General features: G+C 42.2%; 1 protein-coding gene across 8 annotated transcripts in view; it reads left to right on the top strand.

Moving 5' to 3' along the window:
• Window positions 1–17066, top strand: part of TNRC6C (trinucleotide repeat containing adaptor 6C) — a 578100-nt gene that overhangs the window by 508945 nt on the left and 52089 nt on the right. For all 8 annotated transcript variants that reach the window (XM_054047763.1, XM_054047761.1, XM_054047759.1 and 5 more), the window contains one exon: window positions 3513–6113. In XM_054047763.1, the coding sequence (XP_053903738.1) occupies window positions 3513–6113 (2601 nt within the window). The remainder of the gene's footprint in view (window positions 1–3512; window positions 6114–17066) is intronic.

Below are 17066 nucleotides of genomic sequence, written 5' to 3'. Positions count from 1 at the left end.
GCTTTAGAACTGTTAAAACACACATTGTCAACATCACATGTCAAAATATTAAAAAAAAAAAAACTTTAAATCAAACTAATAAATTCTACAGCAGCATTTTTCTTTGTTTTTGTGACAGGTGATGGAAAGAGTTATATAGTAAATCTTTTGCCTTTTATTAAATTGACTGTATGATCATGAGCATAGAAGTGAATCAATGGCAGTGGTTTATTCAAAAAGGAAATGATCATTGCAGTTGTCTAACTACTGTGTAAACCTTTTTTCCGTCTATGTATACTTGATAAGGTGTAAGCATGTATTAAAAGGTTGCTAGGTAGAATGGTATTTACTGATAGAGCATTTGGCATTCTCCATTGACTCTGTAATCACTCTATACCAGTGGTCTCCAACCTGTTTACGCCCAAGATCACTTTCTGAATTTAACGGCAACCCAGGATCTACCCCGCCCCTTCCCCAAAGCCCCACTCCACTCACTCCACACACACCCCTCCATCACTCTCTCTCCCACACCCTCACTACCTTTCTCTGGGCTGGGGTAGGAGGTTGGGGTTCGGGCTCTGGGGCTGAGGGGTTCATAGTGTGGGAGGGGGCTCTGGGCTGAGCCTGGGTCAGGGGGTTGGGGTGCAGGAGGGGGTGAGGGGTGCAAACTCTGGGAGGGGGATCAGGTCTGGGTCAGGGGGTTGGGGTACAGGAGGAGATGGGGGGGTGCTGACTCTGGGAGGGTGGTCGGGGCTGGGGCAGAGTGAGGTGCAGGAGGGGGCTCAGGGTTGGGGTGCAGGAGGGGGTTTGGGATGCTGGCTCTGGGAGGGGGCTCAGGACTGGGGGTTGGGGTGTGGCCTCCTGTCGGACAGCAGTTACTTCCAGCGGCTCCCGGGCAGAGATGTAGCGTGGCTGCCACTAAGGCAGGCTCGCTGCCTACTCCAGCTCTGCGCCACTCCCGGAAGGAGCCAACGCGCCCCTGCGGCCGCTTGGGGGGGGTGTCACGTGGCTCCGTCTGCTGCCCTTCTCTGTAAGCACCGCAGCTCCTATTGGCTACAGCTCCCCATTCCCAGCCAATGGGAGCTGCAGGGGCTGTGCTTGCAGGCAGGAGTAGTGCACGGAGGAAGACTTCTCCCCACTGCGGGGCTGCACTGGCCACTTCCACAAGCAGCGTGGGGCTGAGGCAGGCAGGGAGCCTGCCTTAGCGGCAGCCCTGCTGCACTACCAGAGATCGCAATAGACTGGGAGATCATCTAGGATCGACCAGTCGACCGTTGGTGACCACTGCTCTATGTTCTGACTGGTGAATGGTGTTTCAGTCAGCAGCATGTTTCATTTTATCACTGCAACTTAGAGGTTACACATCACTGCTTTATTTCCTTTTTTACATGGTGATTCAATACATTAAAACATGTATCCTAATACTAGAAGGTCAAACCTTAGATTTAGCAACTTAGAAGTAAACATATTTTAGAGATTATAATGAATAGTAATGATATAAATGTAAAAACACAAACATGGGCCTATATAGTACACTGATTTTAGAAAGAGACCCTTTCTTGGCTATTTTCATTTACGAGACTATTTCACTCTGGCTGCATAGTTGTGGGTTTTTTTTATTTTTGTTTTAAATCCACTCAAGCATAATTGTTGTTAGTAGTTTACCTTTGCAGCATTATCCTTGGTTTTAACTTGACTTACATAGGGTACACAGCTATACAGAGCTGGCTAAACATACAGCACTGGTTGGCTTGTTTGGGGTGGTAGCCTTTTTTTTATTTGTTCGTTTGTTTTTATTGTTGACAATAGAATTGTCTATCTTGTAAAGCGTTTAGTCTGTTTTAGAAGTAAAGTATGTTGGAAAGGCAAAGAATAATTGAGACTTCCAGCATTCAGCATTTGCATGTATGCATACATTTTTTTTTTCCTCTCTATCCAAACTACAATTTAGAGAGACTATCCTATAAGTTGTCTCTATTCATAGCTCTCTGATCACACTAGCTGTACAGGGTAAAATTCCTATCATGAGAAAATATAAGGGAATAATTGCACTCATTATGTCTTTTGTACAATACAATCAAGATAGATAACAGTATCTAAGATTTTACAACTTGAAATAAGCTTGATCCTCTTAACATGACCAATTGTGGCTTCTCTCAGGTTGTTTGACTCAGTGCACTCTAGTAAAGAGCCAGATCATCAGAAGGATTTGGTTATATTTTTGTGTTAGCTTATATGTTGGAGGAGCATGGGGGGAAGGGGCAAGAGGACAGGGAGCTGAGAAGGCTGGTGCTGCATTTTAAGGATAAGTACAAAGATAATGTTTATTTTCTTTGGTTTTTTTAGACAAATTGGACTGTAATTGCAAGTTTAAAAATGTACCACCTAAATCATTTAAGAGCTAAATTGCTTGTTCTAGTCTTACCATTTAATATGTATTACTGAGTGACATAACCAGGCTGTTCTTTAGAACTACTTATCTTGCGCTACAAAAAATATTAGTTATAGCCATGCTCAGAAACTAATATTATAGTTGCCTTAAAATATCATAGTTCTATATTCTCTGTGTATGGTTCTTATAGAGGAGTTTAGCAATGAAAGAAAAGTAAATGAGCAGTGAATTTAGTGTTTTGACACCATACATATTTATCAGTAATAGCTCTCTGAATATTTTACGAGGAAATATTTTAATTTTTAAAGTAATTTTTGTTGAACCGTCTTTTTCCATATTTCACCAAAAGAAGGGGGAAAAAACTGAGTCAAAATATCTAAAATGTTAACAGAATATCAACACTTGACATTGTATTCCAGTTATTTTCAGAGTGCAGATACAGTTTTCTTAAATGTGGTTTTTTTGGATTGCTTATTTCTGGTGCAGAGATACTGTGACTTAGAGACCAAAAATTTAAAATTTGTAAGGTTTTATTTTTGGAAGCTCTGTCAAAAGAGACTTTTAAAATTAAACCAGGTAAAGCACTAGAAAACCTATTATTGTAGAGACCATCCTACATTGCCAAGCAGGTAGATTAGATATCCTAATAGTTTTTTTTTTTTTTTTTTTTTCCAAATCTACTTTTTGGATTCTGTACAAGTATACTGTGCCTCAGTATAACCTATTTTTTGTCTTTAATCTATTTGTTTTTCGCTGGTTTATCAGTTTCTGCTAGTATATCAAAAGACGCAAAATATTTATAACTTCTGGTCAGTTCTGAAATAAAACTTTTTAGTGTAAAATATTTGTAAAATGTATATAACATGTTAAATATGAACTTGATAATGTGGAAGATAAATTTACGATCAAACTCCTTTTATAGAAAAACCGTTTTTAAACAGAAAGACGTAAGGTGCTTATTGTGGTGCGTAAAATTGTCTTATATACATCTTTTAAAAATAGTGTTTTCTTGGTTTCAGTGTAATTTGGAATTTATGTAAAGTATGATATCATAACTGAGAAAGTAAAATGTATTTAGTGATGTTATTTTAACAGAATTTGAATGGCGGACTAATTTTGAGTCTTGTTTAATCCTTTTCAGATCTTAGTCACAGTAGTTTGGGAGACCATTATGAAAATTCCCACTGGGGACAGCAGCCCACTTTCAGAAGTGAAGCCAACTGCAGCTGGGATAAAGTGATAATAGACAGGACTGACAAGGAAGCTTGGCCTTCCATTACAGGAACTGAGACTGAATCTGCTTCAGAATGTACTACAGAAACTGACTCTGCCTCCAACTGTGGCTCAGAGAACAGTAGCATGGCTACAGGGAGTGCCCAAGGCAACTTCACTGGACATACAAAGAAAACTAATGGCAATAATGGCACCAATGGAGCACTCATCCAAAGCACTTCTAACCAGAGTGCCCTTGGAGCTGGTGGAGCAAATGGTAATGGAAACTCAGCCAGAGTGTGGGGTGTGGCCACAGGCTCCAACTCTGGCTTAGCTCACTGCTCTGCCAGTGGTGGGGATGGAAAGATGGACAACATGATTGCAGATGGTAGAAGTCAAAACTGCTGGGGTGCTTCCAACTCAAATGCTGGCATTAATCTTAACCTTAACCCTAATGCCAATCCAGCTGCCTGGCCTGTACTCGGACATGAAGGAACTGTGGGAGCAGGCAACCCTTCCAGTATTTGTAGTCCAGTCAGTGCCATAGGTCAGAATATGGGCAACCAGAATGGTAACCCAACAGGCACCTTAGGTGCTTGGGGAAACTTGCTGCCGCAAGAGAGCACAGAACCACAAACGTCCACTTCTCAGAATGTGTCTTTCAGCGTACAACCTCAGAACCTTAACACTGATGGACCAAATAACACTAACCCCATGAACTCTTCACCAAACCCTATCAATGCAATGCAGACTAATGGACTGCCAAACTGGGGGATGGCTGTTGGTATGGGGGCCATCATCTCGCCCCACCTGCAAGGCCTTCCTGGTGCTAATGGAACATCAGTTTCTCAAGTCAGTGGGGGCAATGGTGAAGGAATGGGTAGTTCAGTATGGGGAATATCCCCAGGTAATCCTGCCACAGGAAACAGCAATTCTGGGTTCAGTCAGGGGAATGGAGACACTGTGAACTCAGCATTAAGTGCTAAACAGAATGGATCCAGCAGTGCTGTGCAAAAGGAAGGAAATGGAGCAAGTGCATGGGATTCAGGACCTCCTGCTGGTCCTGGGGTACTAGCATGGGGCAGGGGCAGTGGCAACAGTAGCGTTGGTAGCATGCATTCTGGAGCTTGGGGCCACCCCAACCGTAACACCAGTAATGGTGTTAATGGTGAATGGGGCAAGCCCCCAAATCAGCATTCCAATAGTGACATCAGTGGTAAAGGATCAGCAGGGTGGGATAGCCCTAGTGTTACCAGCCAGAATCCTGCCATGCAGCAGGGCAATGAACAAATAAACTCTTGGGCCAAAGCTGCAGCATCTGTCACCACAGCTAGTGAAGAAAGTAATGACAGTGGTGGAGGTCAAAATGAGGGCAACACTGGGAGAGAAGGAGCAGGAGAGGCCAGAAGGAGAGACAAAGGGGTGATAGACCAAGGGCAAGTCCAGTTGCCAAGGAATGACCTTGACCCAAGAGTCCTGTCCAATACTGGTTGGGGACAGACTCCTGTAAAGCAAAACACTGCCTGGGAATTTGAAGAATCCCCAAGGTCTGAACGAAAGAATGACAATGGAACGGAGGCCTGGGGTTGTACAGCTTCTCAGTCTTCAAACTCAGGGGGGAAGAATGATGGGTCCATCATGAACAGTACAAATACCTCTTCAGTATCTGGGTGGGTCAACTCTCCACCCTCATCTGTTCCAACAAATACAGGTTGGGGAGACAACAACAACAAAGCGCCAAACGGCCCAGGGGGATGGGGAGAATCAGCTAGCTCTACTGCTGTCAATGCTGCTGCTGCTGCTACTGCTGCCAAAAGTGGCCACGCTTGGAGTGGGACCGCAAATCAGGAGGACAAATCACCTACATGGGGTGAACCTCAGAAACCCAAATCTCAAAATTGGGGAGATGGACAGAAATCAAATCCAGGCTGGACTTCAGGAGGTGGAGATTGGACTGAGTCATCATCTGTACCTGGACACTTGGCTGAGGGGAAGAAGAATGGATCTGGATGGGATGCTGACAATAGATCAGGGTCAGGTTGGAATGATACTACAAGGTCTGGGACCAGTGGATGGGGAAATGGCACAAACACCAAGGCTAATACAGGTACAAGTTGGGGAGAATCTCTAAAACCTAGCCCTCAACAGAATTGGGCTAGTAAACCCCAGGACAACAGTGTGAGCAACTGGGGAGGAGCAGCTTCTGTTAAACAGACTGGGTCAGGATGGGTTGGTGGGCCAGTGCCACCCAAACAAAAAGATAGCAGTGAGGCAACTGGCTGGGAAGAGCCTTCTCCACCATCCATTCGCCGTAAGATGGAAATTGATGATGGTACCTCAGCTTGGGGCGATCCAAACTACAACAACAACAAGACTGTAAACATGTGGGATAGAAACAACCCTGTAATTCAGAGCAGTACCACAACCAACACCACCACTACTACCACCATTATCAACACAAATATGGTTGAACCTCAGCCATCGCACCAGTCAAGTGCCCAGCCGAACCGGTCCCCGCTGCTTGGTCCAGGTATGGAACAAGTTTCATTTTCTTTTTAAGACCGAAGTAGGATATAGTGGAAATAAATCTTTTATTTTACACACACACACACACACACACACACACACACACACACACACACACACACACACACACACACACACACACACACACACACACACACACACACACACACACACACACTCTCTCTCTCTCTCTCTCTCTCTCTCTCTCTCTCTCTCTCTCTCTCTGTCTTTTAAGACATGCATGCACGTTATAATAACGGGGAGTGATTTCAAATGTTTTTAATTAATGTGAATAATAGTATAAAATAAGGTCTGTTTGGCATTTCCTATTTATTTAAATTTAGTGTGATTTAAGAATTTGTTCAGTTTTTCAGGTAAGTTTTTAAAAAAACGTTTAGGATAATACAATTGTGTGGGTTGTCTTTACTAAAATAAAATAAAAGATATTACATTGTCACCTGCAGAGCCCCCAGTTGACGTGGTTTTCCACCTGGAAAACTTCTGATCTGAGGGAAACAACGAGGAGTCCGGTGGCACCTTAAAGCCTAACAGATTTATTAGGGCATAAGCTTTTGTTGGTAAAAAACCCATTTCAGATGCATGGAGTGATGATAAATCTGTTAGTCTTTGGGTACGTCTACACTTACCTCTGGGTCCGGCGGCAGGCAGTCGATGTTCTGGGATCGATCCCAGAAGTGCTCGCCGTCGATGCCGGTACTCCAGCTCGGCGAGAGGAGTACACGGCATCGACGGGGGAGCCTCCCTGCCGCGTCTGGACCCGCGGCAAGTTCGGACTAAGGTACTTCGAATTCAGCTACGTTATTAACGTAGCTGAATTTGCGTACCTTAGTCCGAAGTGGGGGGTTAGTGGGGACCAGGCCTTTAAGGTGCCACCGGACTCCTTGTTGTTTTTGTGCATACTGACTAACACGGCTACCCCTATGATACCTGATCTGAGGGAAGCTCTGTAAAATTCATGAATAGGTCAGCAGGATCCAGGAATGAAAAGAAACTGATGTGGGGAAGGGGATCCTTCAAGAAATCATTATGGCAGGATCTGCTGTCATAGCTGCACTCAGCATTGCATCAGGTTCAGCAGCCCAGTTTAGGCCTTTTAAGCTAAGAAGGCAAGGGGGAATGGAATGTCTAAAGAGTCTGCACTCACTTGTCTACGTTGGTTGTCTGCTGCACAGGAAAAGCATCTGGAAAATGAGGTGGAGGATTCAGCTGGCACAGCCCATAAAAATGTAGATATGTTCTCACTCAGAAATTGACTCCAGCCCAGCAATACTTATGCTAACCACTGTTTCATCCTCTGTGGGTTGGGATAGACATTAGCTTAGACATAGAGAAAGGGATTGAAACTATAGCTACAGAGCCTATTAAAGTTTATTAGATATTTCATTTTTATATGTACAGTCTTGTAATGTTTGTAGTGTTCTTAATGTTTTTTTTTAGTTGCTAGATTTGTAGAACATTAGTGGCTTAAGTATTATAAACAAAAATTATGCTGTGTACATTGACTAGTAGTAGTGATTACCCTTTGATGGCAGACATATTTGGCATAGAGTAGTAATTAGCAATAAGTAGTATTTTTTGTTAACTGTTTTGTACCTGGAATCAGATTTTCCTTGAGAATAAGCATAAAGATCAAGAAAGTGAGCCTTTTGCATCATGAACTCTAGACCATAGGCAGGAATCCAGCAAGTATTGACTTTAATTGCTCCATAGCTGGGCAAAAGAGTTTATAATCTTGCACTCTTTGTACTTGTTAACAGGTGTAGCCTGCCTTTTTATTAATTAAGGCAGTGTATTTGCAGATTTACCAAATCACGTGTCCCACATGTCTTAGGGTAAGGAATTTCTCTTCAATCCCCGGCTCTTAAAATCATACTTAGTCTGCTCTCAATTGGGAAGTTGCCTTTTTACTGGTCTGCTGCTGAATTCAGAAATTTAATTAGGGAGGCTAGTATTCTCAGTACTTGCAGTTTTCTACCTTTTTTTTTTTTTTTTTTTTTTTTTAAGGAAACCAAGATGTAACAACAGCTGATAACCTAGATTATTCAGCTGTCCCTATGCCTACACTAGCTCTAGTCTGCCCTGCTGTGTCACTATTTCAGGAGAAAGACTGGAGTCTTCAGTGTCTTATTTTATATCAAGGCAGTTCCCCACTTCTTTGTCTCCCTAAGAAGAAAAGAACATTGTTCACTCGCCATGGTTCCATTGTTCACTTGCCATGGTTCCAGTAACTCTCCCAAATAAATCCCCAAACTTAATTCAGTTTTCCTTAAATGAAACAATATTTTATTGGTAGTGCAAAGAAAGGGAGATGGGACATAAACTTACCTTAAGAGCATTCACCTCTGTACAGATATTACAGAAAGCTCTCTAGGTCTGGTTGAAGTTTAGTTGCAGATTTTTTGAAATGCTATCAGTATTTATAACATGGCAGAAAATGACTCCCACAACCTGCAGCTCGGTTAGCTTGATGTCCTGGTTAGATACCTTTTAGTATTTGACAGTGGAAAAGCCCCCACCTTTCTTTGTTCTGCTTTTGAAATCCAAGCATCAGAAATCTCATTTATAATTCTTCCTGGGCCTGACATGGAAGTAATCCTTTCCTTAGCGTCTTAGCTACCATTTTGTTTCTCAAACAATGCTCAGTTATCATAACTGAGACTAGCTTGAACTAGGTTCTGATAGCCAATTTGGAAAGCTGTGCATCCAGAGTACGATTTCCTCAGATACAAAATATGAATTAGAAATTTAGATATCCAATAGAATTGGGCCAGTAGTCCTTACTTATCTCCCAGTGTTTGTGATAAAGGAAGAATACTTATCTACAAGTTAAGAAGTTCAGAGGAATTTTGCTGACTAGCAGAATGAATGTAAGAAAAGCTTCTCAAAAATGTCAGGTTAGCTATTGATTACACTCTTAAGCTTATTAGTGTCAGTTAATTTTTTCAAACTTTCAGTGGGTGGTAAGGTACCATTTGTAACTCCTTTTCATAATTGTCACTGTCCTTACTAATCTCATCCTTACAATTGCAGCAGGAACAAAGAAGAGGCAAGAGGAATTATAGAGGGGAAATTTAATAAATATCTTAGATATCTGTATACTAATGCAAGAACTATGGGCGATAAACAGGAAGAACTAGAAATACTAGTGAATAATCACGATTTTGACATAATTGGCATCACAAACTTGGTGGGATAATTCACGTGACTGGGATATTGATACAGAAGGGTATAGATAGTTCAGGAAGGACAGGCAGGGAGAAAAGGGAGGAGGTGTTGCCTTGTGTATCAAAGTTGAATAAGTTTGCACTGAGGTTGAGATAGTGGGAGGCAGACCTGTTAAAAGTCTCTGAGTATGGCTAAAAGGCGTAAAAAAATGGGGGTGATGTCATGGTACATGTCTACTATAGATCACCTAACCAGGAAGAAGAGGTCGATGAGGCTTTTTTAAATAACTAACAAAATCATCCAAAACATGGGACTTGGTGGTAATGGGCAACTTAACTACCCAGACATCTGTTGGGGAAATAATACAGCAGGTCGCAGATTATCCGACAAATTCTTGGAATGCATTGGATACAACTTTTATTATAGAAGGAGGAGAAAGTGACTAGGGAAGACACTATTTTAGGTACGATTCAAACAAATAGGGAGGAACTAGTTGAGAATTTTGAAGGTGAAAGGCAGCTTTGGTGAAAGTGATCATGAAATGATAGAATTCATGATTTTAAGGATTGGTATGTGGGAAAACAGCAGAATACAGGCAGTGGACTTCAAGAAGGCAGACTTCCACAAACTCAGAGAATTGGTAAGTAAAATCCCTTGGGAAGTAAATCTAAGGGAAAAGAGAGTTCAGAAGAGTTGATAGTTTTTTAAAGAAACATTATTAAGAGCACAAGAGCAAACTGTCCCTGTGTGTGTGTGTGTGTGTGTGTGTGTATATGTGTATATATATATATATATATATATACACACACATACGGTAAAGGCACAAAATTAGAAAGTGCAAGGCAAAACCAAGATTAAACTAGCCAGGGATATAAAGGGTAACAAGAAAACATTTTACAAATGCATTTGAAATAAGAGGAAGACCAAGGACAGGGTAGGCCCATTACTCAATGAAGAAGAAAAAACAATAACAGAAAATGCAGCAATGGCCACAGTGCTAAATGCCATTTTTGTTTGTTTTCACCAAAAAAAGTTAGCAGTGATTGGACAACTGACAAAGCAAACATCAGTGTAAAGGGGATAGAATCAGGCTAAAATAGGAAAAGAACTCTGGTTTCTCTTCAGATCATATAAATCTTTTGCCTTTTACTTAGACAAGTAAGATCTCTTCAGATCGGCAGGGCCTGATGAAATACATCCTAGAATACTTAAGGAACTGGCTGAATAGATCTCTGAGCCATTAGTGATTATCTTTGAGAACTTGTGGAGGACAGGAGAGATACCCGAGCCCTGAAAAAGGGCAAATATAGTACCTATATAGAAAAAGGTAAATAAGGATAACTTGGGGAATTATAGACCAGTCAGCTTAACTTCGGTACCCTGAAAGATAAAGGAACAAATAATTGAGACATCATTTTGTAAGCACCTAGAAGAAAATAAGGTGATAAGTAATAGTCAACATGGATTGGTCAGGAACAAATAATGTCAAACCAAGCTAATGCCCTAATAGCCTTCTTTGACTGGGTAACAAGCCTTGTAGATTGGGGTGAAGCAGTAGATGTGATACATCTTGACTTTAGTAAGGCTTTTGATACTGTCTCACAAGACCTTCTCATAAACAAAGTAGGAAATATTGCCTAGAGGAACCTACTATAAAATGGGTGCAAAACTGTTTGGAAAACTACTCAGAGTAGTTATCAATGGTTCACAATTAAGCTGGAAGGGCATATCAAGTGGGATCGTGTATGGATCTGTTCTGTATCTGGTTCTGTTCAATATCTTCATATATGATTTGGATAATGGCATAGAGAGTACCCTTACAAAGTTTCTGGACAGTGCCACACTGGGAGGGGTTGCAAGCATTTTGGAGGACAGGATTAGAATTCAAAATGATCTTGAAAAATTGAAGAAATGGTCTGAAATGGTTAGGATGAAATTCAATATGGACAAATGCAAAGTTCTTCATTTGGAAAGGAATAATCAATTGCACAAATACAAAATCGGAAATGACTGCCTAGGAAGGAGTACTGCAGAAAAGGTTCTGGAGATGATAGTGGATCACAAACTGAGTCAATATTGTTGCAAAAAAAGCAAACATCATTCTGGGATGTCTTAGCAGGAGTGTTGCAAGCAAAACACGAGAAGTACTTCTTCCACTCAACACTGATAAGGCCTCGATTGGAGTACTGTTTCCAGTTCTGGGCACCACATTTTTGGAAAGATGTGGACAAATTGGAGAAAGTACAGAAGAGAACAATAAAAATGATTAAATGTCTAGAAAACATGACCTTTGAGGGTAAGATGGAAAAAAATTGGTTTGGTTTTGTCTGGAGAAGAGAAGACTGAGACGGAACATAACAGTCTGCAAATGTATGTAAAGAGGAGGGTGATAAATTGTTCTCCTTAACCACTGAGGACAGGACAAGGAGTAGTGGGCTTAAATTGCTACAAGGGAGATTTAGGTTAGACATTAGGAAAAACTTCTTAACTGTAGGCACTGGAACAAATTGCCTAGGGAGGTTGTGGAATCTCCATCGTTGGAGGTTTTAAAGAACAGGTTAGACAAACACCTGCTAGGGGTGGTCTAAAAGATAATACTTAGTCCTGTCTCAGTGCAGGGGACTGTACGAGGTAACCTTTTGCGGTCCCTTCCAGGCCTACATTTCTATGATTATGCTTTTTCTTTTCCCTGTTCTATTTGTTTCCCTATGTTTCTGTCTTCCAGCCTTCAATGTCCATTTTCAGACACTGTACATCTGTTTCTGTTCTTCTGGCTATACTTCCTGCCAAAAGACATATTTTTCAATGGTGTCTATTATTCAAGTCTGGACTGCTGCTGTTTCTACTAATTCTATTCATTGACATGTACAGGGAGGATATCCTCTTCTGCACTGGGATAACAAGCATCCTTGCACTTATATGTCACTCCCACAAAGATACATTGGTTAAAAACTTTTATCTTCAGGGTGACTAGGAAAGCATCTGTAAACGTCTGTTTTAGTCCAAACTCAAGTTTTTAGGTTGAGTCATTTCAGGAGGAAAGAAATATACAGCTTTCCTATATAGGGGCAAGCTGCAAGGAATAGCAATGAAAAATATAGGTCATCTTTTAAATACAAGGTTTCAGAGTAGCAGCCGTGTTAGTCTGTATCCGCAAAAAGAACAGGAGTACTTGTGGCACCTTAGAGACTAACAAATTTATTAGAGCATAAGCTTTTGTGGGCTACTGCCCACTTCTTCGGATGCATCCAAAGAAGTGGGCAGTAGCCCACGAAAGCTTATGCTCTAATAAATTTGTTAGTCTCTAAGGTGCCACAAGTACTCCTGTTCTTTCTTTAAATACAAGTTACCAGAAACCTGAAAGACAATGCATTGGAAATAATGTTCCATATGATGATTCCAGATATCACAAAACTAATCAGTCCTAGCAATGTTACCTGAAATTCTTCCGTCCAGTTTTGTCTTGACCTGGAAAGCTGTCCAAGCTAATGCTACTTATTTTCTCTTTGAGTTCCCACCTATAAGGTTGTTTTGTTCAAGTTCCAGATAGATTTGCCATTTTCTTTTCCTGCTGCTGAGTTCTTGGTGCCTCTTAAGTTGGTCATGACTAACACTGACATGTTCCAGATGCTCCTCTGTCCAGTTGTGGCTTTTTCTGCCTCTGCATCTCCTTCATTTTCCTCTACCTGGTGTTCTGAAACAATACATATTTATTGTAATTTTGGTATAAAACTATTTCCATACACATTGTTCATAGCATCGTAGAGTTTAAGGCCAGAAGAAACCATTAGATCATCTAGTCTGACTTCCTGTCTATCACAGGTCCTTAACTTTGTCCCAGTTATCTTTGTATAGAGCCCAATAACTTGTGTTTGGCTAAAGCATATTTTCCAGAAAGGGAGCATCCAGCTTTGATTTGAGGACATTAAGAGATAAAGGATCTACCATTTCTTTTGGTAGGTTAATCTCGCTCACTGTTAAAAATGTGTGCCTTATTTCCATTTTAAATTTGTTTGGCTTTAGCTTCCAGTCACTGATTAAAGTATTTTTAAAAGTTGAGGATGTCAATTTTAATTAAATTGATCTATACTCTAGAAAGAAAATATTTTCAAGGGGCTAAATGGATGACAAAACAAAGGACTTGCAAAACATTTTAATCATAGTACCTTGCACGTGAAGTTGTCGCTTCAGTTTTTTTAATCTTTCTGGCAGTGTTAAAGTAATTATTACTTTACACTAATACTGATTTTAGTAGATCATATCCACAATTGTGAAACTATACATTTTAAATTATGTGCTATTCACACTATTCAAATAATTCGATACCTTGCACAGGAAAACTTATTCTTTTAAGTCTCTCAGATTTTGAAAATTACCTTTCAATAAAAGGTATTGCTATACACTGTTTTCTCTTCAGGTGGACAAGCACTATTACAGATGTTTTTGTTTTTTAAATTTATTTGCTTATACCATATGACTTCTAATGATCATTTTTGAAAAATCCAACCTAGAAACCATAGAATTAGGTACAAATGACAATATCGAAAAATGTGCATGAATGTTCATTAAAAATGCTGAGATAGTGAAATAAAACAAAATCCAAAATATTTATATATTGGTATATGTTGTGAAAGGAATAGAATTATAGCTTTAAAAATTGATTCTGAAATTTGTGCAACAATGTTATGAATAAACATCTGTGTGTGGGTGTCTGTGTGTATCACACACAGAACAGTGTTAAAAGGTTGTAAAGTCAAACACTCAAAAGTTAGGAATTGCCACAATTATGGTGGTTGCCTGTGCAGCTATAATTGGGCCTTCTTATGATGCAGTCTTTAATTATGTGATCATGTACACAGGAGGGAGCTTCTCTGGGGATGAATCAGGTTTGTGTAATAAAGAAGGCTATTATCTGTTGAATCCCTACTTTGTTGCAGAAATTGGAAATTATGTAGTGAATGTAGTAGGAGATGCAGGAAGAGAAACGGAGGTCTCATGGGTAAGAGAGTTGAATGCTGCCCTGCAGGCCTGGATTCTATCCCTGTCTGTGCTACATTATTCCTATGTGATCCTAAACCTCATTTTCTAGGTGCCAAACTTGAGACCCGGGGGTCTGATTTGCTCTGATGCTGGGTATTCACAACTACTCACCACTGAAGTCAGTGGGAGCTGTGCTTAAATAAATAAGGTGATATAAAATGCTAAAAACTCTGAAAAATAAGGTCCTTGATGCTTGGATTAGGGCACCCAACATTAGTGGATGCTTTTGCCCTTAACCTCTCTGTGCCTGTTCTCCCCACATATAAAATGGGGATAATACAGCCCCTTCACTTCAGGGATTTTGTGAAGATGAATTATTGTTTGTGGAGCACTCAGATATGATAATGACGAGTGCCATAGAAAAGCCCATAAGGAAATCAATAATTCTGTCTTCAGAGCAGGATTTGAATAGGGTGACCAGATGTCCTGTTTTTAAATGGACATTCCTGTATTTTAAGCCCTCTTCCAGGTGCCCCGATTTTCTTTAAAAAATTGTCCCATATTTTTTGTCTCCCCCCCACCAGTACTGGTGGGTCCTGCTGCTGGCCGGACTCCTGGTCGCCAGCCACCCGCCCACCAGCGGTGAGTGGGGGGTTCCAGTGGCCAACGATGGGGGTGGGTTGTGCAAGGCTGGTGGCAGGGTAAAGCTGTAGTGTGCAGGGCTGGCCACTCCCCTTGCTGGTCTGTCAGCGCAGTCCCCGCTGCGTGCTGGCTCTTGGCCAGCAGGGCCCTGCCCCCCATTCCATTTCCAGCTGGCAATGGCTGTGTGCTGCAGTGGCTGGTGAGTGTGGACAGGTGCCAGGCGATGGCTGCTTATGTGTCACCTCTAACCATCCATTGGCCCTCTAAGTGCTCCCCTCTCGCTGTCCTCTCCCTGTTTTCCCCCTCCCCTCCCCAGCCCCGTTGCTCCTCCACATCGCCCCCCCGATGAGGCACGTCCTGCTCCCAGTGCTGTGCAGAGAACCAGCCCCTGGTCGGAGTGCTCAGCTCACCAACAGCCTGGCTGGCAGGCTCCTTCCTTCCCACACTGCCTCTGGCTGGGCTGGAGCCCTGGGAAAGCCTAAAACTCTCGGACACGGGCCAGGAGGAACTGAGCCCTGTGTGCCAAAGCCCCACATAGCGCTGGCCCGGGAGCCTCTTCGCCCCTCAGCTAAGCTCTTGAGTGGCGGGGGGAAGCAACTTCCAGCCTGTTCGTGCCCTGATCCTGTAGGCTTCACAGCAGCCCCCCGGGCAGGGGCTTAGCACCCTCTTCCCCTGTACCTGGGTCCTGCCCCCAGGGAGTGCAGGGCTGGTCTGTTCCATAGGCACCCTCCCCTGCTGAGGCACCTCTTTGGCCAGGGTCACTGAAGCCCCTGCAGTCAGGTTCCCTGGGCCCTGATGCACAATGCATCCTTAGGGCTTATCCGCTTCCTGCCTGCACTGTAGCGAGGGGATAGGAAGTGGCTGGGTTATATCAGTGGCCAGCAGCAGCCTGGAGGTGTTAGCTGCCTTTTGATATTCTGCGGGCAACAAGGGACAAGCTGCTTCCAGCCATAGGGGAGGGTGATAGAAGAGATGAACTCTGCAAAGACATGGGCCAAGTCATCCCTTCCCCCCGCTCCTCCTCCCTTGTGGCTGGAAGCAGCTCCCATTCCTTCCCTCCTGCACAGTGCCGAAAGGCTGCTGCTGGCCACGTTTTGGGGTGAGCTCTGGCAGAAATCCGGGGGGGGTGGGGAGTGGGGCAATGCATGTGACCCTGTGTGCCTCCTGACCATGTGTTGCTTTGGGAAGACGCGGCGCCAGGTACCAGGAGAGTTGAGTCCGTCCTCGGGGCCAGCCAGGCATGGAGGGCAGAGAGCACCGGGCAGGGAGGGTTGGGTCAGTCACCCCCTCATGTGAGAGAGGTGTACCGGAGTGTGTGTGTGTCTGTCTGTCACCTTTCCCCGTGTGAACCCTAAAGCCTTAAAGATAAGAAGGTGAACTAAAAGAATCCAACTAGGCAGTATTTCTTTTTAACAGGGGCTCAGTCAGCTTGATATTAATTTGAATATTTATACTGCATATTTCTGTTTGATTGACGTTGACCTTGCTTGAATACGAGTAATTTTACCAGGTGTTCCCTATTCAGCATAGGGAAATATGGTCACCCTAGGTTTGAATAATGTGCAAGTCTTGTGGTACTGGTATGTTCTGTGGCCTGGAACTATCTATATTCTACAGGAGATATTGGGTGGGCGTCTCAACCTCTATGGAGGCACCTGTGAGTCTCTTTAGCTCATGCTGAGTACGTTGATCTTATAATATAAAAACTCTCACACAGTAAATATATAAAACCACACAGGAAGTAGGTGCCCTTAAGACGTTACCTGTCACTTCGTGGAAAATGGTAAGAGAGTAATGCTATAGCAGGTATTCTCTCGCTTTAGAATAGGGAGTTCTGGTAATGCCTTACTTAAAAGTAAAAAGTTTACGTAATTATTTTCAAATGGGGCCCATTTTATTACTTGCACCAGAGTCATTTGGCCATGTTTTCCTTCATGGAAAATCTAGGATAAAGAAGAAAAATCCCTTTTTATTTTTTAAATTCTTTTTACTCTAACAACTTTTCTTTTTTGCTACATGACTAATTTTCTGTTGAGGTGTAAAAGCATATGATGAAGATGAATGGACATTTTCTATCCTAGTTTCTCCACTAAGTGTGTGTCTTTCTAAGCAAATAAAGAAAAAGATGGCAATTGAAGTGTCAAAGCTA

Source organism: Malaclemys terrapin, chromosome 13 (assembly GCF_027887155.1).
Source record: "Malaclemys terrapin pileata isolate rMalTer1 chromosome 13, rMalTer1.hap1, whole genome shotgun sequence".
In the NCBI taxonomy this organism is placed as follows: domain Eukaryota; kingdom Metazoa; phylum Chordata; order Testudines; family Emydidae; genus Malaclemys; species Malaclemys terrapin.
The sequence above is the reverse complement of the archived record's forward strand: the minus strand, read 5'-3'. Positions and strand labels throughout refer to the sequence as shown.